The sequence below is a fragment of the Trichosurus vulpecula genome, chromosome 2 (assembly GCF_011100635.1).
Source record: "Trichosurus vulpecula isolate mTriVul1 chromosome 2, mTriVul1.pri, whole genome shotgun sequence".
Taxonomy (NCBI): domain Eukaryota; kingdom Metazoa; phylum Chordata; class Mammalia; order Diprotodontia; family Phalangeridae; genus Trichosurus; species Trichosurus vulpecula.
The window spans coordinates 416,718,840-416,743,859 of record NC_050574.1 but is presented as its reverse complement, the minus strand read 5'-3'; the positions used below and the strand labels follow the sequence as shown (position 1 = coordinate 416,743,859).

Genomic DNA, 25,020 nt, shown 5'->3' with positions numbered 1-25,020 from the left:
TGCTCTATTTTTTTGACTTGGGCAGGTTCTGTCCCTTCTCTACCTCATCTCCAGATGGATCACCATATGGGTGTCAAACTTAAGTTTGGACAACTGGTAAGCTGACTGTAGCTCGGAATTCTCTGGCTCAAGTCATCCACCAGCCTCAGCCTCCTCCAGTAGCAGGGATTACAGATGTGTGCCACCCTTCCTGACTGTATGTTTATTCTATTCCTAAAGCGAACTCAAGGCCCATAGAGGGAAAAACTAAATTGAGTTTTCTAGTTGTTGTGTGTGCCAAAATACACATTATAGGGTATCATTCTCTTCCACCAGGGATAATATTAGCAAATTAGCATCAATAGCTATTCCCTATTGTGAATCTGGAGTGAAGAATCTTGGGAAACTTTCATTACAAAGTGTAAGAGAAATAATAAAACTATACTATTTCTATTTACACCTACCCTACTGTGAGCCAGGATACTGTTAAATTGCAATTTAAAAATAAAGGCTATAACTTTTTAAGAAAAAAAAAACCCACCCTGTTTTTTAAGAGTATTTGCCCTTCCCCCAGCCTCCTCACAACCATCTGCAGCACTCAGGAAATCAACACTGTTTGAGTTATCTGTAATCTGAAATCATTTGGGTTCCTATTAGATAAAATACAAGATAATGCACAGTGGAAGCCTCTTTTAAGTTTATATTTATTTATATTAGAAAATCATTGTAGCCTTCCTCTCCATCATAAGGAGTTCAACTAATTCAGTTCAGCAGGCATTCATTATGAATTTACCGTGGCAAGACCACTGCGCTGGGCATAGCGCGTGGGGCGAGGGATGAGATACAAATTTTAACCAAAGACATATTTCCTTTCCCTATAGAGCTTACTGCTTAGGGGAAGTCTGTTGAAGTCCCCAAAGAGAGAGAATTGACTGGTTAAATTTGATGTACAGAAAAAAGCCAAATGCTTTTAAAAGGAGCCATAGCCTAGTGGAGGACAAATTCATCATTCGTAAAGCATTTCTCATGATTTGACCTTTCTCCCCCAATGGCTAGGAGGTGGGCAGGAGGAAAAATGGATTCTTCATTTGAAACCTGTTACAAATTAATAATCCCCCATAAAGGATGTAAATGTTTCTTTTGAAATGATTCAAGAGGAAGTAAAAACTACTAGCATCAATCTTCTCCTGTCAGCTCTAATACCTGCTGAATTACCAGATGCTTAACAGCAATTTAAAGTAAGCCATTTGCAAACAGAGATAATAGACAATGTAAATGTAGATAGTGCTTTTATAAAATGTTTCCTTATGTCACATCCACAATTATTAATTCAACAACTTGTGTTGTATTTCAAGTGAGTTATTCACACAAAACATAAGTAGAAGTGTGTGTGTGTGTGTGTGTGTGTGTGTGTGTGTGTGTGTGTGTGTGTATGTTGGGAGGGAGGGAAGAGGCAGCCTGACACTTCATAGAATTCAAAAACAAATGCAGATCCTTTTCCTCCTAGTGTTTTCAGTCATCACCAGGTACTTTTTATTATCCTGAAATCCTTTTTATGGCTCCAGATGAAGAAAACCTGCCCTGAGCTGATGGAGCATTAGGGAGTAATCAAAATCCAAAAACATTTTTGTTCAATAAAAAAAAGAACACAGAAGCCATATGCACTTTCTTCTTAGTGGGCAGATAAGAAAGCATCATTTCCTTTGCCGCACCACGGAATGGTCTGAAAGTTACCAGTGACTGGCATAAATTGATTGCTTTTAAAGCTTCCTGAGGGGTGGATGGACAGTGGAACAGTGGACAGTGGGACATCAGAAGACCTGAGAGCTAGTCCCTCATTCTGCCACCCATAAAGCCCTTCGACTTGAATAAAGAATTTAGTCTCTTTCAACCTCAGTTTCTCTTAATGGTCAAATGGAGATTGAAAAGAGTTGTTGATAGGATCAAAATCTCACCTCCGATGCTGGTTGTGTGATCTTGGGTAAGTCACTGAACCTCCATTGCCCTCAGTTTCCTCATCTGTAAAACGTGGGGGTTAGACTAGATGATTCCTTTCAGCTCTAGAGCTATTATCTAAATCATAGGTTCTATGATCCTATAAGATAATATATGTGAAAGCTTTCTGTAAAATGTTATACAAGTGTATGTGCAAATGTGACTTCATTGGTTTGGGGAAGTCCTGGAGCAGGAGCAGCCTCCACAGATGCAGTTGTTAGCAGTTACAGCAGTGGAAGAAGTATTGGACAGGGAATCATGGTGTCCAGAATTTGACCCTGCCTGAGATGCTAGTAAGCTGTGTATTCCTGGACTCCCAGTCACTTGTCACTCTTTCAGCCTCAGTTTCTTCATCTGTATGATGGAGATAGCAGGATCCTCTACTTCGAAGGGTTCTTGTGAAGATCAAATGGGATATATACAAAGCACTTTGTAATCTTTTTGTTGTTGTTCAGTCATTTCAGAGTCTTCATGACTCCATTTGGGTTTTTCTTGGCAAAGATACTGGAATGGTTTGCTATTTCCTTCAGCTCATTTTACAGATGAGGAAATGAAGCAAATAGGATTAAGTGACTTACCCAGGATCACACAGCTAGTAAGTGTCTGAGGCCAGATTTGCACTCAGGTCTTCCTGACTCCAGGCCTGGTGCTCTATCCACTGTGCCACCTAGCTCCCCCTTCGTAATTGTTAAAGTGTTATATGTCAGTGGTTACTACTATTAGCTCACTTTCAGCTCTACAGAGTTGTCTGTGACACTGAGAGTGATTTAATCATGATCACACAGCTAACATGTAAGAAGAGCATCTTGAACCCAGGTCTTACTGACTGTAAGCCAGTCAGTCCTCTCTCCACCGCTCCACGTTGCCTCTTACAAATATGTTATTTAAATTAAGTTATTCCTTAACCCAAGATATATTACATATAATATACAATATATTATTATATCTAGATTATTCCAGACTTCTCCATCATTTCCATGAAATAGGTTTTAAGAAATGAAAACTGAACCATGTGGACAGAAGAAGAAACCTATCATCAGATCACCCTACACCTCTATTTTGCTGCTTGACAAAGTAGTTGATATTCAATTAGTAGGCAACATCTTAATCTACTTGGCTTCTGACTTTGCTGACAAATCATGCTGGCGTTTGGCAGTATACCAAGTCATCTTAGTGACACGTAGACAATTTTAATTAATCCGAAGTCACATGAAGATTACTGCCTCCGTTTTCACTTCACCAACGCCATATAATGTTCTTTTTTTATAGGCACAAAACAGAGCAGAACTTCATTAGCTTTTAAGCATTCACATTTGACATACAGGCAACCGACTAAGAATAGACAAAGGTGAGGTGCCTCAAAAGACTTATCGTCGAAGCTACATAGTATGCCGCATAAGCTTGTGCCAAATAGGTTTACCTTTATTGAAGTGCTGCAGTCGAAACGGAATGACTTGGTTTGCCCATTTTCTAAGTAGACCTTCAGAACGTTTGGCATGAAAAGAAGTGAATTGTCCTTTACTGTTTCCTGTGGAAAGGAGCAAGTCAGCCAAATTAGTATCTTTCTATTCTGAGTAATTAAAGAGTTGTTCCATAGTAAAAGTAGTACAATGAATAAAACCCCATAATTTTCTTATGGGCAGTCATTTGACAAAGCCAAAACTATAATCTATTGTATTCTGGTCATCCCTGCTGTTAGCTCAGTGGGGAAGGCAATGCAGCTGAACTAAAGTGAGTGGGAAGTGAGCTGATACAGATGCTATTGGAGGATGATACACCATTATTCTTTCCAGGCTAGGATTATAACTGATCAACATTAACCTTCCTTCCAAGCTTGGGGGAAAGTTTTCCTATAACTCTGCATGCTGTGAAGATGTGACTCGGATTGATTGAGAAACCTCTGAGCCCACATTTAAGCAATATATGACATTTAAGTAGAGAAGAACAATACAATGATTGCAGGTGTTCCTTAGACTGGTCCTGATACTCTTGTGGTTAGGGAGTAACTGAATACTAAGGAAGAAGAGAAGTGTTATTACAATAGTCTTGGGTCCATAGATTTTCCTGTCGGTGGGTTCAGCTGGTTTATCTCCTATTCCAGGTAGAGAGAGTATTAAGAGGGCTGTCCCACACATTCTTCCTTTAGGGATTCTTGCATATCTGTAGTGAAGTCTGGGTACTTCAAACATCAGGTAATCAGTATATGATAATTTAATATCTCAAATTCTGAGCCTATATTTCTGAGCCTATCTTTTGAGACTACTTGCAGTGAGAGGAAATGGAGGTCTCGCAACCTACCAGAATGACCAATATTAAAGGTTTGAGGATCCTGCAACCTACCAGGATGACCAAAGGCAAAGTAAAGGTTTGGTTTCAGCAGGAATTCCAGATCTCAAGCCATAAATGATTGGTCTGTTAGAGACAAGAGAAATTCTGGGACAAAATTCATCACATGTTTTGGGGTCTGGATGCATTATCATAAAATCTGAATTGTATAAATATAATTGTTTTGATTTCAAGTGACAATATTTAGCACCAAACATTGACAACATTTAACAGTGCTAAGCATTTGAGATTATTTTTTACAAATTGATATTCAGTAAATATTAGCATGCTTTTGCCTTGGTGGTTCCAAATAACAATATTAAAGATAATTTAAAAAAATTTTCTACATTAAAAAACTAATATAGGATATTCTTTGAATATACCACAGGAAGGGAAAGCATATGAAAGTGACTAGTTTGTTCAGTTTCTAACAGTAACAGATTACATTAGCTAGCATTTATATTGAGCTTTAAGGTTTACAAAGCATTTTACAAATATCATCACATTTTATCCTCACAACAGCCTTGTCAGGTAGGTGCTGTAACTTATCTCCATTTTAGAGATGGGGAAACCGAAGCAGATAGAGATTAAGTGACTTGTCCAGAGTTGCACAGCTTAATAAGGGTTTGAACTCAGATCTTTCTGATTTCAGGCTCAGCATCTGATCCATTGTGCCATCTAGCAGCCAGACGTAGGGAGGCAGCAACACGGTACAGGGCAGAGTGATGGATTTGCATTTGGAGGACCTGGTTTCAAATCCTAGCTCTGCCCTGAGTGACTTTGGGTAAGTTAAGGAAGCTTTCTAGGCCCCAGTTTCTTCTACTACAAAATAAGAGAGTTAGACTGCCAGCCCTATGGTTAGAATCCTCTGAAGTCCCCAATCAACATTTCATGTTTAGAAAGAACACAAAAAATGACACTGGGGTGTGATATATGCTAAGTAGTGAACTATAGAAATTTACCCTTTTAAATTCTCTCTCTTTGAGTGGAAATATTGACATTTGGGGGGAGTGGAAAAGGACAAAATATAAATAAGCTACACTTGAAAGAGCTCAGTGAATCACTATATTGAGCTGTGTTCTTCACTTACAAATCTGATGGACTGAATACTGACTGGATTTTGTGGGTTTGGAGCCAAGTATTAATGAATTTGGATGAACTAGCTTATATCTGAATAGAAGAAGGAGGTTAGATCATAGAGACGAATAAGGAGTGACAAAGGCATAGGTGTGGGTGAACCTATCAACCTGTATCCCATGACATTAATTCCACAGTTATAAGAGAGAAGCTGCTAGAGGCAATCGTCAGCTGGCCCTGGGTTTCAGGGAAAGAACCATCTCCAGTAAGCCTTGTTATTTCCTAGAACTGCCTGAAACTGTCTGTCAAAGCAGCTTCTGGAATAATTTTCCCTGTACAGATGCACAAGGTATTTGCTTGTTTAGCAACAGGCTGTGTTGTCTTGGCCAAAGAACAGATCTGCTTCTGTTTTATCTAAGACCTAAAGCCCAGGAGGAAGTCTGGAGCCTGGCTGGATATTTTCTCCTGAAATAGAGTTAAAATGCACCTATGTAACCTAGGAGGGCCATTAGCATAGATTAATGTAGGGGGTCCTAACTTGGGGACCATCAACTTGAGTCATCTTTTTTAATTTAAAAACATCCATTTCAATATAAGAAACTTTCTTTGGAAACCTATAAATTTTAATTTCTCCATTTAAAAACATGATTTTGAGAAGGGGCCCACAGTCTTCATTAGACTGCCAAGAGGTGTTCATGACACAAAGAAGGTTAAAACTCCCTGGATTAGGGCACTTGGTAAATGAGTTGACACTCTGGGCACTCTGAGAGCAAGAAGCAGGATAGGTGAGGGGATGACCTGAGATTAAGGGGCTAGCTTGAGGTGGGTGACAGCAAAGACAGAATCTGCCTGCTGCAGTGTTTCACAAAGAACCAGCCCCAATGTATATTCTATAGCCAATAGGGAGCAAATCCTCCACTATGGCGGATGCCTGTGATGACTCCTGATGTGATGGAGGTAGTCCTGAGGTGTCGAATACTTTGCCAACAGCACAAGGTTCTACCAAGTTGGAGCGACTTTAAGTAGGGGCATGGGGAAAACACACACACACACACACACACACACACACACACACACACACACACGTGCGCACGCATACACACACACGTCCCATAAAGACCAGTCTAGCTAAATTTAGAAAGTTGTTATTGTTCAGTTTTTTCACTCATGTCTGACTCTCTATTACCATATTTGGGGTTTTCTTGGCAAAGATACTAGAGTAGTTTGACCTTTTCTTTCCCAGCTCATTTTAAAAATGAGGAAACTGAGGCAACCAGGGTTAAGTGGCTTGCCCAGGGTCACAAAGCTAGTAAGTGTCTGAAGCCAGATTTGAACTTGACTCATGGCCCAGTACCACCTAGCTGCCCTTAAGAGAGGCTTATCATTAAAAGGCTGGCCATTCAATGATGGATAAATGGTGAAAAGGGTGATATACTTGGAATCAGATGATATAAGTTCAAGTCTTGACTTTGATCATTTACTATGCCCATGATGTTAGTCAAGGGACAACCTTTAGGTGTGGCAGGGTGGATAGGGAATTGGACTTGGGAGTCAAGTAGACCTAGGTTCAAACACTGCCTTAGACAGGCAGGAGTTGAAATACTTGATCTTGGGGGGGGGGTCACTTAAATTATCTGTGTTTCAGTTCCCTCCTCTGTAGAATGAAGGGGCTGCACCAGCCAACAAGCATTTAACTGTTTAGTATGTGCCAGACACTTTTCTAAATGCTGGGGGATGTGAGGAGAGGCAAAGCACACTTTTCCTGATATTAAGGAGCATATATTCTGAAGGGGAAGATAACATATGAACAACTAGTCATCATACAAAATTTTAGATAATCTCTAAGATTCCTTCCAGGATTTAAATCTATGACCCTTCTGAAGATTTTCTGACCAAAGAACTTATGAAACCAGATCTATTACGAAATGAAGAAATTTGATCCATAATGGTGGAAATATTATCCTACAATGGACTCATTGACTTTTAAAGTAATTTAAATATGGGGCAAATTTGGAAAGTAGCTTGCATAATCACAATTCCGGTGTGGTTTTACAAGCAAATAAACTTCAAAGGGACAAAAATTTGAATATATTTGTTGTTAGTTTAAAAAAATTCAAAATAACCTGTGTTTTTTGGTAGGAAATTAAATGAACATCATAGTCATTCATTAATCATTTCATTCAACAAATAAAAACACTGACCATGTGCAGAGTCTTGTGCTAGGTGGAGACCGTTTAAATGATGATAATAACTGATATTCATGTGGTAGTTGAAAGCTTGCATATCTAACAGTTGAGACTCAAGACAACCATAAGAGGTTGGAGTTATACTGTTATATATATATATATATATATATATATATATATATATATATATATATATATATCTCCATTTTACAGATGAGTAACCTCAAAGATGAAGTGATTTGATGATAGTCATGCTGCCTGTAAGTGACACAGGCAGCACATGACCCTCAGTCTTCCTAACTTGTAGTTAGATCAGTACTCCTCCACTATACAACACTGCCTCCTAAGATATCATCCCTGCCCTCATGTAGTTTAACACTGTTGTTATTCATCCTTCTTTCTCAAAGAAGACCGAAGACATCAGGAACGTGATATTTTAACTGGCAAGTGAATTGGATTTAAGTGAGGCAGAGCTATGCAAAGTCATCAGCCTCATTCTTTCCTCCAGAGTCATTGGAATCCTGTGGCAAGACATAGATCGAGATGACTGGTGATGGTCCTGGATGCAGTGAGAGACCTTGGCCTTTTGAAGCTAAGGTCTTTCTCAGGTCTCAGTTTGTCTAAGGCAAAACCCATTCAGCAGTTAAAGGCTAGGCAAGAATTGAGACAAAAGATGGCCTAGTTTGCCTTTGCAGAAAGAATCAGTCTAGGAGGGAAGACCCTCAGAACTTTTGGCCAGAACAGCAACAATTGCTATTTACACTCACTCTGAGCCACCAAAACCAAACAGTGAGTAAGTGAGGCTTGGGCTGGGACCTATTATTGGCCAGTTGGTATGAGACACTTATGTATTTAACTTTTATACCAAACATCATATGCTAAGTACATTAAGGGATGCACAAGACAAAAGACTATGTGAAGTATGGAGGGGGCACGAAAATCATTGCAAACTAGGTTATCATGTAGGAAATGGCACCTGGGCTGGGATTTAAAGGATGCATAAGAATTCAACAGTCAGAAAGGATGAAGAAAGATGTACATGTGTGGGTATGTGCGCACACATAATTAGTACTAGTATGTTTGATATTAGCTCAAGAACATGAATGAAGAACTTAGGCATTCTCTTTTATTTCTGTTTTATTGATCTATGGATTTTTATCTTAGACTATGGGAATAGGTATAGAATACTCCACTCATTTTGATGGAATTTGGCCTAGTTGGTAACTACTTCCCTCAATAAATATTTATTGGGCATCTACCATTGGTATAAGGCTTTGTGTCAATGTTGGGGGAAGTAGCAGACATGGTCCCCCACTCTCAAAGAGTTTACAATCTAGTATGGAGTTACTAAAAAATAAAGCAGAAGAAATTGTAATTAAAAATAGACCTTAGTGCATAATCAGCAAGTGACTATTGGTGATTGATTATTCCAGTCATAAAGATTAAATTTGAGTGAATATCTATGACCTTAACAAATCTCTGCCTCACAAAGAAGAGAATTTTAAACTCACCGAAACCTGGCCATTGATGATGACCTCCTCTGAGAAACGCACTTTAACAGGATTGGACTTCAACCTTGCCTTTTTTGCAGCACTAATAAATGCTGACTTGGGAGACTGGAAGGGAAAGAACATTTTTTTTTCAGATTAATTTGGAATAGAACCTATACGTCCCTGTGACATAATGGTTCTCTTCTTGTTCTCATAAGTTCCTTAAAATTACCTAAAAATATAAGGTTTGGCACATGCCATTCAAAGAACTAAATTTAAATAATCATTTAAATCAAAGTATGGCAAAAAAGTTACCAATGAACACAGAAACATATCCTCATATGCATAAACTATGCTGCAGTGTTTCACAAAGAACCAGCCCCGATGTATATTCTATAGCCAATAGGGAGCTGAAAAATACCAAAAGTATGTTCTGTGTCATGGAACACATTTCCAAGTATTTTTTTTAAGTGACTGCTCTAAACCGTGTTTGTTTGCATGAGTGCATAAGCTCTGTTCTCATTATAGCCCTATCAGGCAAGCTGTGAAGAGAAAATGATGGCATTGTCTAATGCTATCCTTGTACAAAGCCAGCTGAGAATAAGTTGTTCAGATAGAGGGGAAAGAGGCATAGATAATTAAAAACAATGGATAATTCAGCTATCATTTGCATCTGTTTTGGGAATAGACACGTACAGATACATCCATGTATTTACTCCTCAGTATTTATCCTTTTGGCTCAGTCTATTGTTGGTGGCAAGGATCTGCCTGGACAGGAGTGGAGAGTAAATCCTAGCTCACAGTCATCAGCCAAATCACAGCCAATTGAAAACTGGCTGGATATTTTGTTCCCTCTCTGCCTTTCCCAAACTCTCTCAAATTTGGATGATATCATCTAATCTTATCTCCATGAATCATTGCATTTAAATGTTTGTTCTTTTATTGAGAAACAGACCTACAGAGAGAGTATTCTTTCTTTGACGTTCAAAAGCAAAATGGATTAATCTACTTTGAAAGGGAGGGTGGTCCAGGGTAGCAGAATGAATGAACTCTCAATTTTAATTCTGGGATCACTCAATTGATTCACTAAGGAATCTTGGTTCAAAGACCAAAATACCACCAATATTTTTCTTAAATTCCTCTATGAGAAAGACACTGTGCAGAGTTTTGAGAATATTAAGACAAAAATCAAATAGTCCCTGCCCCTAAGAAGCTTATGTTCTACTGGGAAGAGAAAAGTGGATACAGCATGTATACAAATAGTTAAATATAAAGAAATATGAAGAGGAAGATAACATTAATGATATACCAGAGAAGGCTTAATGGAAGAGAGGGCACCTGAGCTGATCCTTAGGAAGATAGGACTGATGGACAGAGATGACAGAGTGCACTCCAGGCAATGGGGGATGGCTTGTGCAAACATGCAAAGATAGGAGATGGTTTGTTGAGTTCAGGAGATCGCTATAGTACTTCTCCCCTCCACCCCCAAATTAGATATCAAAAGATACCAATGTGGTTGCATAAGGGGGTCACCGATGAGGCCCTATTTTATTAGAACATCTACTAAACAAGAATAGGGTGACAGAACCAAGAAGGAACAAAAAGAAGGGGCAAAGGCCCACAATAAAACTCAGGATAGGTTACAAAGAAAAATCCTAAGAACAATAAAAATAACTTTTAAAAGCATGTTTGGAATAAGAAGTAGAAAAATGAAAGAGTAGATCTATTTTTGGAGCCAGATAGAATTTGCTTAAGATGACTCTACCTGGGGGCAAGAAATATTTTTAAAGAGACCATTCAGAAATAATATAATGCCAACAGCAATAGCTGGCATTTATGTGTCAGGCACTGCACTAACATTTGTAAACATTATTTCATTTGATCTTCATAACAACTCTGGGAAGTAAGGACTATATTTTTTCAAATCCTCCTGTGTCCATTTTATTAGACCCCACTATACACATTTTTTTTTTGTTTAAGTAGGTCCTTTCCCTATCTCCTTTTATTTTTTAAAATTAATTTATTTTTAGTTTTCAGCATTAATTTCCACAAAGATTTTGATTTGAAATTTTCACCCATCTCTCCCTCCCTGACCCCAAGAAGACATGCATTCTGATGATCTCTTTCCCCAGTCTGCCCTCCCTTCTATCACCCACCCCTTCTCTCTTATTCCCTTCCCCCCTACTTTCTGTAGGTAGATGATTTCTCTACCCCATTGCTGTATATCTTATTTTACAAGGTGCATGTAAAAACAATTTTTAAACATTCATTTTAAAAACTTTGGAGTTCCACCTTTCTCTCCTTCCTCCCTCCTCACCCACCCTCATTGAAAGCAAGCAATTCAATATAGTTTATACATGTATAGTCATGCAAAACACTTCCATAATGGTCATGTTGTGAAAGACTAACTGTATTTCCCTCCATCCTATCCCACCCCCGCCACCCATTAAGTAGGGACTATTATTAACCTCCTTTTGTAGGCTGATATCCTACTGGGGCAACATTCCTCTCACTTCCTGTAATGAGAGAATATCTATGAAGAACCTTCACCTAGATGCCCATCCTCCCTACACTCATTGAAAATGCATTTATCTCAAACATGTGCACTCACATTACCTTCCCTTCCTCACACGAGCCAAACTTAAGTTTGCAAAGCACAGAACATAGATTATCTCATTTGATTCTAACAGCAATCCTGGGAGGTAAGTGCTATCATTATCCTCATTTTACAGATGAAGAAATTAAAGGAAACAGACATTAAGTGACTTGCCCAAGGTGACACAGCTACTAAGTGTGTGAAGCTGGATCTGAGCTCTGGTCCTGTTGACACTAGGTTCGGGGCTCTATTCACTGTGCCACTTAGCTGCCTCAAGTTCTTGAAATCTAAATTCATTCTGAATAGACTAAGATGAATCATTTAAACCTACTGTTCAATCTTAGGACCTTGAATGCCCCTGAGAAGATTAAAATGGGAATTGGGGTGTGGGTTGAGTTAGGATAGGGAAGAAATGGAAGATGAGAACAGGAAGGAACTTTTTGGATGCTACTGAAAGGAGGGAAACCTCTGAAGAATCCACTGGAAGATCAAGAAGGTGGTTTATAAGCTTTAGGCAGGGCTGAGTGGGGATCTGAAAGACAAGTCAGACATGAATGGAATAGAGCCAAAAGAAGTCTAATTCCCAGTATTGTTGCATATAGCACCAGGAACTTTAATTCTACAATTAAAAGAAGAAGCTTTGTCCTTTCCCACACCCAGGTGAGAATAAAGGATCCTGAAGTCAAGGTAAAATGGTAAGGACAATCTGAAGGGAAGTATCAGCAAGCTAGAGATTTGGGCTTGCTGGTAGACAAACAGTGAAATGATGGGAGGAGGGTCAGGGTTGTTCTTGGACCATTTGGCAACAAAGTGGAAGGTGTAATGCTAATGGGGAAAAAGAAGAAAACAGAACTATTCAAGTTTCTATTTTGCTTCCATCTTTTGCATCAAGATAAGGTTCTTTAAACTGAAAAGACTAGAATAAACATGTTATAAGGGAAAAAGGGGCAGCTAGGTGGTATACTGGATGGAATGCTGGGCTTGGAGTCAGAATTATTAGCTGTGTGACCCTGGGTGAGTCATTTAACCCTGGTTGCCTTAGTTTCTTCATCTGTAAAATGTGCTGGAGAAGGAAATGCGGAACTATTTCAATGTCTTTGTCAAGAAAACTCCAAATGAGATCACAAAGAGTCATACACAACTGAAAAAGGACTGAAGAAGAGGAAGGAATAAAAGACCAAGGTTCATAATTAAATTAATGTAGTAAGAGCACAGGAGTCTGATTTAGGATCATATTAGATCCTATGAGCCTATGATCCTAAATTGAACTGACTCAGATGAATGACATCCAATGGGATGGAAAGAATATAATCACTGAATTACTATTATTGGTAATCTTTGAATAATTGTGGAGAGTGCTGGAGATGTCAGAAGGTGGGGAATAGACTGAGGTCCTGACTGTCAAAAGGGGGGGTAAAGATGGGCTCCAAAAGCTGTGGACAAGTAAATTTGATGTCTTTTCCTGGTAATTCTAGGGTGTATCATATGGATGGTTTGTGAGCATGTAGAAAGAAAGCCATACCAAACTCATCTACTTCCTTTTCTTTACATCAAGAGTTCTTAACTTTTTAATGTCATGGACTCCTTTGGCAAGATGATAAAGCCTATGGATCCGGATTAAGAAGGAAACCAATCATACTGAAAAGTGGTTGTAAAACAAAAATGCCACCACCACAACAAGTTCATGGGCTCCAGGAAATCCTCTATAGCATAATTAGACTGGTGGATCAGGGAAATCCTATACATATAATACAGCTAGATTTGGGCATAGTGTCTGATAAATTATTTCATGGTATCTTTGTGAACAAGAAGAAAAAAATATAGGCTAGATGATACTCTGGTTGGGTGGACATGTACCTGGTTGAATGACTGTACCTGAAGGGCAATTCTTATTTAATAGATGTCAACAAAAAGAAAGTCTGTTCAGAGTTTTCATTCATGATTTGGATGACACTGATGGCTTGCTAATAAAATTTGAACATGGCAAAAAGCTAGGAGACATAGTTACTACACTGTAAGACAAAATCAGGAGCTAAACCATGAACGGTAGAGAATGATGGGCACAATCTAACATGTTGAAATTTAGTATAAATATGAAATCTTTGAACTTAGGTTCAAACAATCAATTCATGAAGGCGGTGGTTTTTCAATAAAAGGGTAATGTGGTAGAAAGTGTTGGGCTTGGAGTGTTGGATCTGGTTTGGAGTACTGCCTCTGACATTTGCTATCTTCTTAATTATGGGAAAGTCACTTTAAGTCACTTTATCATGCTGGGTATCAATTTTTTTCTCATGTAAAACAGAGGTAATATTGCTAATAGTACTTACTTTATGGTGTAGGTTTTGAGGTTCAAATGAGATAATGAATGTAAATTCCTTTGCAAACATTTTGAAAGCACTGTATGAAAGCAATTTGGAAGTGTCCTAAGAAGGTGACTAAAATGTCCACACCCAGAGATTTCACCACTAGGCATATAGACCAAGGAGACACAGACATAAAGAAAGGGCCAACATACACTAAATATTTATAGTAGCACTTTTTGAGGTAGTAAAGAACTAGAAAAAAAAGTAGATAGCCATTGATTGCGGAATGGCTAAACAGACTACAATTTAATATTTATGACCTGTAAGAAATTATGAATATGAAGAAGACAGGGAGTCATGGGAAGAGTCATATGAACTGATATGAAGGGAAATAAGCAGAAGCAGGAAAATAATACATCATAATGAACACAGCAATGGAAATGGTAAGTACAACAGTAACAATTGAAATGGGACATTAGAATTAGAAATGGGAATTAGAATGACAAGCTGGCCATAGAAGAGATTTGAAAAGGTGTATCTCTCTCTTCTTCGAAGAGGCAGAGGGACTCTAAAGGTGGTATACGGCATGTACTGTTGGATTTGATTAATGTGTTGGTTAGATTTACTGAATTTTTATTTTCTCATATTTTAATTCTTTATGATAAAGGATGGATCTCCGGGTGGGGGAAGTGGAAAAGATATATTGGGGCATAATGATGATGTAAAAACAAAGGCTATCAATAAATATTTCAAAACAACTTTAAAGCACCATATAAGTGTCAGTTACTATTATAGTTAATGGGGGAAAAAGCTTAAGAGGTTTTAGTAGCAAGCCCAATATGAGTTTATAGAATGATATGGTTACTCATCAGGCTAATGCAAACCTAGGATGCATTAATCCAAGGATGAGGCCCAGGATGAGGGAGTTGTTTATGGTTTCATAGATTTAGAGATTAAAAAGGACCTCAGAGGTCATCTAGAACAGCACCCTCATTTTGTAGACACAAAGGAAGGCCAGAGAGGCTTGCTTGAGGTCACACAGGTTGTACATGGCTGGTTCCTCTGGATTTCAGCCTAACTCCTCTGACTTCAGATCCAATTTGTCTTTACCAGTATATGACACTGGGATAGTTCCACTGTAGTCTGCTGGTGAGATCATAGCTGAAGCATCATTCTGGGTACTATACTATTAAGATTGAGAATCCTTGGGCCAGGCAGACAGCTGAGAGGAAAAAATGCAGAATTTGTAGAGCTATGTACAATTATAAACTATCTCTTGGGCATAGGTTGGGATATTGTCCCAAAGGGGGTGATTATGATAGTAAGATCTGGTCCCTGTGTGTACTTGTTATGGAGATTGGTATCATTATTGAATCAATGAAGCAAAGTCTTGGTACATTTGTGACTGTGTCACGTGGTTACTGAAGAAGTGAAATAGAGATCGGAGCTAATGTGTGCAAATAGATGTTGCAGCTAAGTTGCATAGTGATCCTGGAGTCAGGAAAAAACCCAAGTTCAAATCCCGCCTCAGAGACTTACTAGCTGTGTGTGACTTTGGGTTGGTCATTTGACCTCTGTTTTCTCATCTGCAAATTGGGGATAATAATAGTATTTCCCTTCCAGGGTTGTTGTAACGATCAAATGAGGTAATCTGTGTAAAGCGCTTTGGAAAGTTTTAAGCGTTATGTAAATGCCGGGTATTATTATTATTATTACATACTGGTGAACTAGGATGAGGAAGAATAGGTATATGAGTGCACATATTTGGAGACGAATGCACATTCAGAGGGTGAAGGAGGATGGGCATCCAAATGAAGATCTTCCTAGATCATTCTCTCATTTAGAAGGAGTGAAAGGAATATTGTCCAAGCAGAATGTATGGAGGCAGTTTCATCTTGGGTGCATGGGGTGGTGTTTCTAGGGTCAGGCAGAAGCAGAGGACCCTTTGCTAGGTAGCCGATTGGAGAAGTTGTAGGCTTTGGATGATCTGATAACGTCCATGGAATTTTTGGCATGGTAATGAGCAAGCCCTAATGGACATAAAATCTGGTTGGCACAATTCTGAGTTTCTGCGTGAGAAAAGACAGTGTGTGGGGAAAAGCTAACGGACCCAAAGCTTGAGCATGAATGTAAATAGTGGTAAGTAGATTGTGAGTTGATCTGGGCGCCTGTTATATTTTTAAAAGATACATTGACAGGTTCAGCTGTGTATCATTCAAGGAAGAGTAATCAGGATGGCAAAGGGTCTAGAAGTGACATCATACAAAATGGTTGAAGAAAATAATTTTGGTTTGCAGAAGATATTATTTCACTGAAGGATGTGGTAATTGTCTTCAAAATTTTGAAGGCGTATCATGTTGAAGGAGTCTTAGATTTCAGAAAGTGCAGAAACAGGACCAAAGGTCAGTAGTTATGGGGAGGCCAATTGTGGCTTAGTAGAGGCAAGAAATTCCTAAAATGAGATAGGAGGTTGAACTACATAATCTAGCATGTTCCTTCCAACTTCAAGATTCTACAATTCAGGTTTTTACCTAACACTGTGGTGATCAGTAATGCTATTTTAATAATAGTTATCATTAATAGCTATCATAACATACTTCCCCAATATATTTTTAAAAGACATGATTGTTAATTATAGAAATCTATGTCTAAGGTAATTTCATATTTTGGGACAAAACCCAGATTTATATTATTATGGACAGACACTGAATTACACATCTCCAGTTTACTGTATTCTTCATATATTCATACATTATATATTACATTATATATTCCCTTTGCAAATGAGAGTAAGCAGCAAAATCAACTATTTTCATCTTAAATTCAGTACAGGTAGACTAATTAAATTATAATTATTCATATCCCTCCAGGGTTCATTTTTAGGGGTTCTGTTTGGAATCTTTGGCTTGAATATCATCAAAGTCCAGTAATTAATTTCCATTCCTTTTTGTGGTGAACTGAGCACTTAGAGAAACTTACAGTACATTAATCCTTAGAGACAGAAGCTCTCTATCTAAAGCATCGGGACAGAAATTATTTTCTGATAGGTTGTTCTTCAGAAGCAAATAACCAAAAAAGAAAAAAAAGAAACAGTCAATCAAATAAGCAATTTTTCTTGACAAATTTTATGATTAAGAAAATTCTATTGCAAAGAAAAAATCCATAGGTTATAGTACCCTCATCTATCTTCCTATTTATGGTCCATGATAAATAATGATTAACAAAAAATAATATAGGGAAGGTCTAATTTGCTTTTGAAATGCCGCCACCTTTTAGCAGAAGGGAAAACATTATTCTTCCTTAGTGCATTGAAGCAGGTGGTATTTACATTGACACAACGGGTTTATCATAAGTGAAGCTTTTGTGTCTGTGTGACAGCTATATTGAATGACATTAGGCGAGCTATTTTGAGACAGAACATCTTACTTATCCATCATCATTAGGGAATGAGCACATAGGTGAATTTTCCAGATAACTGAAATTTATTCCTTTAAATACCAAAACCTTAAAAGCAGTTTTAACCTCTTCCAAAAGAAGAGACATCTTCCTAAAATGCATTACATATTTCTCTGCCTTAGTAAAAGCATACTCAACATAGCAACTTTTTTTTTGGGTGTTGCAGTGGTGCAATGGATAGAAAACCGGACCTTGAGTCAGTAAGGCCTGAGTTCAAATTTGGCCTCAGACACTTACTAGCTCTTTGACACTGTGCAAGTCACTTAACCTCTTGTAACTCAATTTCCCCATCTGTAAAATGGGAATGGTAATGATATCTATATCTGAGGGTTGTTGTGATGAACAAATGAGATTATAACTGTAAAGTGCTTAGCACAGTGTCTGACACATAGTAAGAGCTATGTAAGTTAGCTCTCATTACCATTAATTTCTCATGATTATATGCATAAATTATGACATAGGGACTATAATACATCGATGCTTTTAGGGATATTGAGACATGGAGTACCATTGTGAGATAAATGACTCCAGGGTTATTCCATTTGTTCTCTGCTGTTGTCAATGTGCTCACCTCTAGCAGTATTTATTTTCCTTGAAGTACTTCCCTTTCTCCTCCCCCCTTTTAATCTACCAAAACTGCCTTTGAAAGAGCTTAACACCTAAAGTTGCTATTCCCAAGATAATCAGTTAATCCTGGATTATAAATATCTTGAAAAAAAGCCACTGATTGAATCCAATTCTCTCCCTCCCCCAAAAGCATTTCATTAATTTACAATAAAAAGTATCTCGTTATAACTTGGTGTGTAGTGCCTTTGCACAAAGTACTTAGAGATGGAGATAAATGACGGGATGATGATAAATGGCAGATATCCATAAAAGTCAATGAAGGGTACAGTCTGAGAGACACAGGAGGAGGATGCTATGGGACTAGGTGGTCATGAGACACTTCGGTACTGAAGGGAAGGTCTCTTTAATTTGGACTTCCCTAAAAATGACTTTGTGAAAAATGGGACCTGGGCTAGGATAAAGGTCACTTGTGTATGATCTGTGAAGAACATAGACCTTAAAGCTGAAGGGCCTCAGAGGTTGTCTATCTCATCCAATTCTATCATTTTATTGGTGAGGGAAGTGAGGACTAGGGAGGTACAATGACTTAGCCATGGTTACAGAGCCAGTAAATATCACAGATCAGCAAATTAAAAGTATCGTATGGGAAGGATTCAGACTTTTTAAGACCAAACATACTTCAACACATTGTCTAGAGAGTAAATGAATAATAGCATTAGTTACAATTGAGTCTTATCTACTTATTTAAAAAGGCCATATGGGACCTCCATCTTACAGTACATTTTTAGCCCTTGGCATTACTCTGAATATTTAAAAGTAATAACAATATATTTATTAAAAATTCTATAATTCAGACTTCTCAGTAATTGACTGGCCTTTCTTCCATCTAATCCTAGCTCCTTAGGATTTGTTATGTAGCTTCACTTTATTTTGCAATATCGTTTTAACAAAAGGTGATTAGTATTAAAAAAGAACTTTCTTTTACATGTTTCAATGTATTCAGGTAACTAGGCTAAGTTTTTTGGTTTCTTTAGTGAACTCTCCTTCCAGTCTTAGTGTGTGGGGTTTGGGAAGAAGAGCTTAGGAGCTTTGGGAAAGATGGAAATGGAAGCAACAGGATGAGAGGCTAGATGGTGGAGACATAATTTGATGCCAAGTGAAAAATAGGAAAGAAAATACCTGCATATGTGTGTATGCGCATATGTGTGCTTTTGTATGTGTGTTTAAAAAGCAAGTTCTCTGTTATTTCTGATGACAGTAAAAAAAAAAAGTCAGTAGATTAGATGCTGAAGTGTAGAACAAAGAAGGAAGTAGATTACAAAAAAAATTATTGTCTAACCTACCACTAGAAAACAGTGTTAATGAATCCCTGGATTCACTATTCATTGATATCTATTTAAAACAGTTCCTGGTACAGTGACATGCATTCTGAGGGAGCGCAATAAATATTTCACGGTGATAATAATTTCAGCCATCTATCGGGAACTATTATCTAGAGAAAAGAAAATGTTTCAATTGTGCTAAATGCAAAAATGGAAAAAAGATACTTGGGCTAAGAAATTTGAGGATTGATTTCATATCAGTTATGTGTATGTATACTTTCTCTCTCCAATCAGACAGTGTGGAGGTAGGGACTGTTTTCTTTAATTTTTTTCCTGTTCCCTGTAGTCCTCAGGTTAGTGCCATGAACTTGACAGGTCCAGTAAAAATGCTTCTTGAATAGAGGAATGAATGGGAAGGATTTTGAAAGACTGCTTTCAGTACGGGGATGGTTGGCCCGGTCTCATTGCATCTGTTTCCTCCTCTGCAAATAGAGGTAAAATTTGGCTTATCTCAGAAGTGCGGGCAACTGGTGGCACATGTGGTGGATCATACTAATAGTAGCTCCATTTTCCCTGTTTTTTTCTCTTATTTGCATTCCTGTTGGATAAGAACATTGCCCTCATCTTGCAGCATAGAGTATGAATGTATTCTTTGCAGCTGTTGAAGCTGTTTCCTCTATGCTGATGTCCACAATATTCCCTGTGCTTGGATTACTTTATCTCTTATCTCTTCTTCTTGGAAGTCCTATCCATTAATTCATCTGCTCCATGAAGCTTCCTGGTCTCCCCAGCCAAGAATGATTCTTGCCCTCTCTTCAGCCTCTACTTCTCTTGTGCATGTATCATGTATCATTTACATTATGTTTATTTGCATATACGGCGTATCTCCCTCCTAGGTTAAAGGTTCCATAAGAGAGAGAGAGATGGTGTCTTATTTAAAGTTTGTATCTTCTCCACGATTTCCATTTTCAGAGGCTCTCAATGTCCTCAGTGCCCAATTAGTGACTATTGAGGTGGAAAGCTGTAGGCGCTAGTAACCTTCATGTAACTGTACCCAAAGATAGAGATGTAAGTCCATTAGCATATTTAGAAGGTAACGTCTCTTACCATTACATTTTCCTAATACAAGGAGTCTGAGAAGTCCCTGACACAAACTTACATACCAAACATCTTTATCATGGCAAGATCAGAGAAACTGGCACTCTCTGAACTGATGCTAATCTATCCCGCCAGTAAAAGGAAGGAAACAAGCATTTATTAAGGGCTCACCATACGCCAGGTGCTATGCTAAGCACTTTGTAAATATTATTTCATTTGATCCTCACAACAACACAGTCAGTGCTATTATTATTATCGTCCCCATTTTACAGTTGAAAAACTGAGGAAAACAGAAATTAAGGGACTTGCTCAGGGTCACACAGCTACTAAGTGACTAAAGACTGGATCTGAGGTCAGCTCTTCCTGACTCCAAGCCCCATGTTGTATTGCACCATCTATATCATCTATTTACTAGAATGTAAATTTTTTGAGCACAGGCACTATTTTATTTTTGTATTGGCATCTTCAATGCCTGGGATATAGTAGGCACTTAATAAATGATTATGAAATGAATGAAGCTATTATGGGAATAAATAATATCACTGGAAAAAGTAACATTGCATAGATAAAATGCAAAAATTCGTCTAAAAAAGGAGCAAGTTTCCCATTTTGATTTTTAAACTCTTTGAAAAATGGAATTTCAGAAATAAAATCAAATATATGGTATAATCTACAAATAGAAGTGGCAGATATCTGGGAACTACTGCCATTGTGTGGCCCTCTCTGTGATCCTACCAGCTGTTTGTGGACTCATTCTATACCTACACCATGCCATGCCATGGTAGCATGGGCATAGACCTACATATTGAATTTGGCAAAAGGGTTTCAAACATGAGTCCATCTCTTTATTTGGTAATATTATGCAGAGGAAATCAAACATAAAAATGCCGGGCAGCAAGTTGTAAAAGTAATTAAAATGCTAATTTTTATTGTCAGTAATAAAAGTAGAATTTATTGACTTTCAGTCCACTGGATCATCTGTTTCTGTCCATGAAACCTGGAATCTGGACTATGTTTAGCAAACAAATGTAACCCAGCATCAGGAGTAGGAATAATTTAGTGAATTAAACAGCAAATTGCTTTATTTGTGGATAAAGTGAGCACATTCAAAATATATGTTTATATTAATAGCTTCATAACTAAATGTTTCACTCATAGAGCTGAAATTGTGTACAATGTAGGTGATAATAATAGAAACAGTAGTAAGATACAGAAGCAAAGATTCTCAGAATTAGAAGAAATCTCAGGGAGTATCTAGGCCGGCTCTTATCTAAATTGCTAGGTAGGGTAATAGCCAGAGCACTGGACCTAGGGTGAGGAAGATCTGAGTTCAAATCCATCTTATTATACTTTTGGGCTACATGACCCTGGGCAAATCACTGAACCACTCTCAGCCTCAGTTTCCTCATGTGTAAAATGGTGTAACAACATCATCTATCACCCCAAGGGTTATTTTTAGGGTAAAATGAGATAATGCTTGCAAAGTGTTTTGTAAACCTAAAGTACTAAATAAATGTCAGTTATTATTATTTACAAAAATCTCTCCGCAATATGCTCTATAGGTGGTCATCATGCAGCCTTTGCTTAATAACCTCTAGTGAGTCAGCCCATTACACTCTCTGAAAGCTCTCATGGTCAGACCGCACAAGAGTGACATTGACACAGCAAGATATGGCAAATATGAAGGGAAGATCCAGAATGGAGCATATTGACTTGCAAGAGGAGACATAATTTTCTCACTGTCTGTTTTTTAAATCTTTAAAAAAAATCCTGAGTAGCTCCCAAGAGCCTGGGATCTTGCAGAAGTTAAACAGAGAAGAGGCTATTAAGAAGGAAGTTGTGGTGGATGGTATCTAACGCAAGCCAAGGAGGATGAGGACCAAAAAGAGGACACTGGCTTTAGCAATTAGGCAGTCACTGTGCCCCTTTGGGGCCAGCTAGGTGGTATAATAGAGTACTGCACCCGGAGTCAGGAAGACTCATCTTTGTAAATTCAAATCTAGCTTCAGACCCTTAGTAGCTCTATGACTTGTGGGCAAGTCACTTAGCCCTGCTTGCCTCAGTTTCCTCATCTGTAAAAATGAGCTGGAGAAGAAAATAGCAAACCACTTCAGTATCTTTGCCAAGAAAGCCCTAAATTGGGTCATGAAGAGTAAGACGTGACTGAAATGACTGAACAACAACAACAACACAGTGGATTCAGAAGAGGGAAGATCGCTGTGAACTGGAGGGGTGTGTGTGTGTGTGTGTGTGTGTGTGTGTGTATGTGTGTGTGCGTGTTTCATGCTTTATATGGATTATCACATGAATGTAGAGTTAGCATAGAGCACTTAGTCTAACCTCATCATTTTACAAAGGAAGAAAAAAATGAGATGCAGAGAGTTAAGTTAATTTGCCTTAAGTCACATAGGTAGTAAATATCAGAGCCAGAATTCAAACCCAGGTCCTTCCAGTGACTCAAAATTTTATGCTCTTTACTACACTATGCTGAGAAGGTTGGGTTTGAGCTTGATCTTAAAATATTGGAAGAACTTGAGTAAATGGAGAAGAGTAGAAAGCTATTCCATAAAGGAAGAAATGGATTAGGGAAAAACGCAGTTTGAGGGGAGAGATGCTTTAAAAAGTTGTGATGCAACTACTCTAAGTCACATATAATACATGCCTCCCTGGGATGAGTTGCTGAATTTTGATTTCAAATATACAATCACAGATACAGAGAGAGGAGGGTTTCTAATGAACAGTGAGACATTTTCAAAGGATGTAATAATCACCACCACCATCATCATAATATTCACATTTCAAAAGAACTTTAAGGTTTATAAAATTACTCCCTAACAACCATCCCATCATGGAGATAGTAGAAGTATCATGACCCTCATTTTATATATGAAGAAACTGAAGCTTAAAGAAATGAATGATTTGTTCTGGATCATACAACTAGCATAAGAGCCAGAATTTGAATACAGTTCATCTTGACTCTAAGTCCAGGGCTTTTCCCGTATTGTGCATCAAATGACTTGCCTTTCCTTCCAATCTTCTCACTGAAGTCAGTGGATGAAACATCATATTTTTGTTAAGTAAGCTTTCAGATGTTAGCAAGGATGAACAGGATGGTAATGATTTCATGTTTCCATTGGATTGAAAGGATAATTTAACCAAATAAAAGGCAGACTTTAAGTCCTATCAACAACCACAAATGCTCAATGTCTTTCTCATTGGAAAATATTCAGACTGGTGCCACAGAAATGTTTTAGACAGCAGAAAATAATTAAATGTGAGTGCCTTAGAGTTAAGTGAAAAAGAAACATTGAACTTTATCACCTAAGAAATAAATCATGCAATCTTTGCAAAAGCTTAGCTATGATTCATATTCCACTTAATTGAATAAACATTGATTAAGCACCGACTCTGTGCCAGGCACTGTGTCAGGTGCTTGAGATGTAAGGGCAAAAGGAAGTGTATCTTTAGTCCTCAAGGAACTCATATTCTATTGAGGGTGGAGTACAACATGTGAGGGGAGAAAGAGAGAGAAAGAGAGAGAGAGAGAGAGAGAGAGAGAGAGAGAGAGAGAGAGAGAGAGAGACAGAGAGAGACAGAGACAGAGAGAGACAGAGAGACAGAGACAGAGACAGAGAGAGACACAAAGACAGAGACAGACAGACACACAGAGACATATGTAGAGAGACACACACAGAGACAGAGAGAAACAGACAGAGACAGAGAAAAAGAGAGAAACAGAAAGAGACACAGAGAGAGACACAGAGACAGAGAGACGGAGACACAGAGATAAAAAAGACAGAGAGAGGGAAAGAGACAGAGAGAGACAGAGTAACAGAGAGACAGAGACAGATGGATAGAGACAGATAGAGACAGAGATAAAGAGACAGACAGAGACAAAAACAGAGATGGAGAGACATAGAGAGAATATGAGGAAAGAGAGAGCACTAGCAAATGAGAGGAATCAAGCCTGGCTTTTTAAAGGAGCTGACATTTGAGCTAAGCTATGAAAAGTTAGGGTACTGACAGGTGGAGATGAGGAGAGTACCTGCATTCCAGGTACAGATAGATAGCCTGTGCAAAGGGATAGAGGTAAGTGATGTTACACATAAGACTGAATGTGGGGAACAGCTTCCAGTTTGGCTGGAAGGTAGAGAGCATGGGGAGAATAATATTAAGTAAATCTGAAAAATTAGGTGGAAGCCATATTTGTGAAGGGCTATCAAGGCTAGATTGAGTTTGTCCTGAAGGTAATAGGGACTCAATGCAGCTAGGTGGTATGGTGCTTTGAGGGGTGGGCCTGGACTCAGGAAGACCTGAGTTCAATTCTGGACTTGGATACTTACTAGCTGTGTGACCCTGGGCAAGCAAGTGACTTAACCTCTGTTTGCCTCAGTTTCCTTATCTGTAAAATGAGGATAATAATTATACCTACCTTGCAGGGTTATGGTGAGAATCAAATGATATAATAATTGTAAAGCACATGGCACACTAACTAGCACATAGAAGGTGCTATATAAATTTTAGCTTATTATTAATACTGTTTTAGAGTGGGGAAGTGAAATGGTCCACTCAGTGGCCCTAGGAACATTAACTTGGCAACTATGTGATGACAGGTTGAAAGAAAGT

At 38.2% G+C, this 25,020-nt stretch overlaps 1 protein-coding gene across 1 annotated transcript in view; it reads right to left on the bottom strand.

Moving 5' to 3' along the window:
• The window catches only part of FRMPD4 (FERM and PDZ domain containing 4), a 175,273-nt gene that overhangs the window by 42,076 nt on the left and 108,177 nt on the right, over positions 1-25,020 (bottom strand). Inside the window, 2 exon segments of the mRNA XM_036747287.1 lie at positions 3,395-3,502; positions 9,074-9,178. Coding sequence (XP_036603182.1) covers positions 3,395-3,502; positions 9,074-9,178 — 213 coding nt within the window.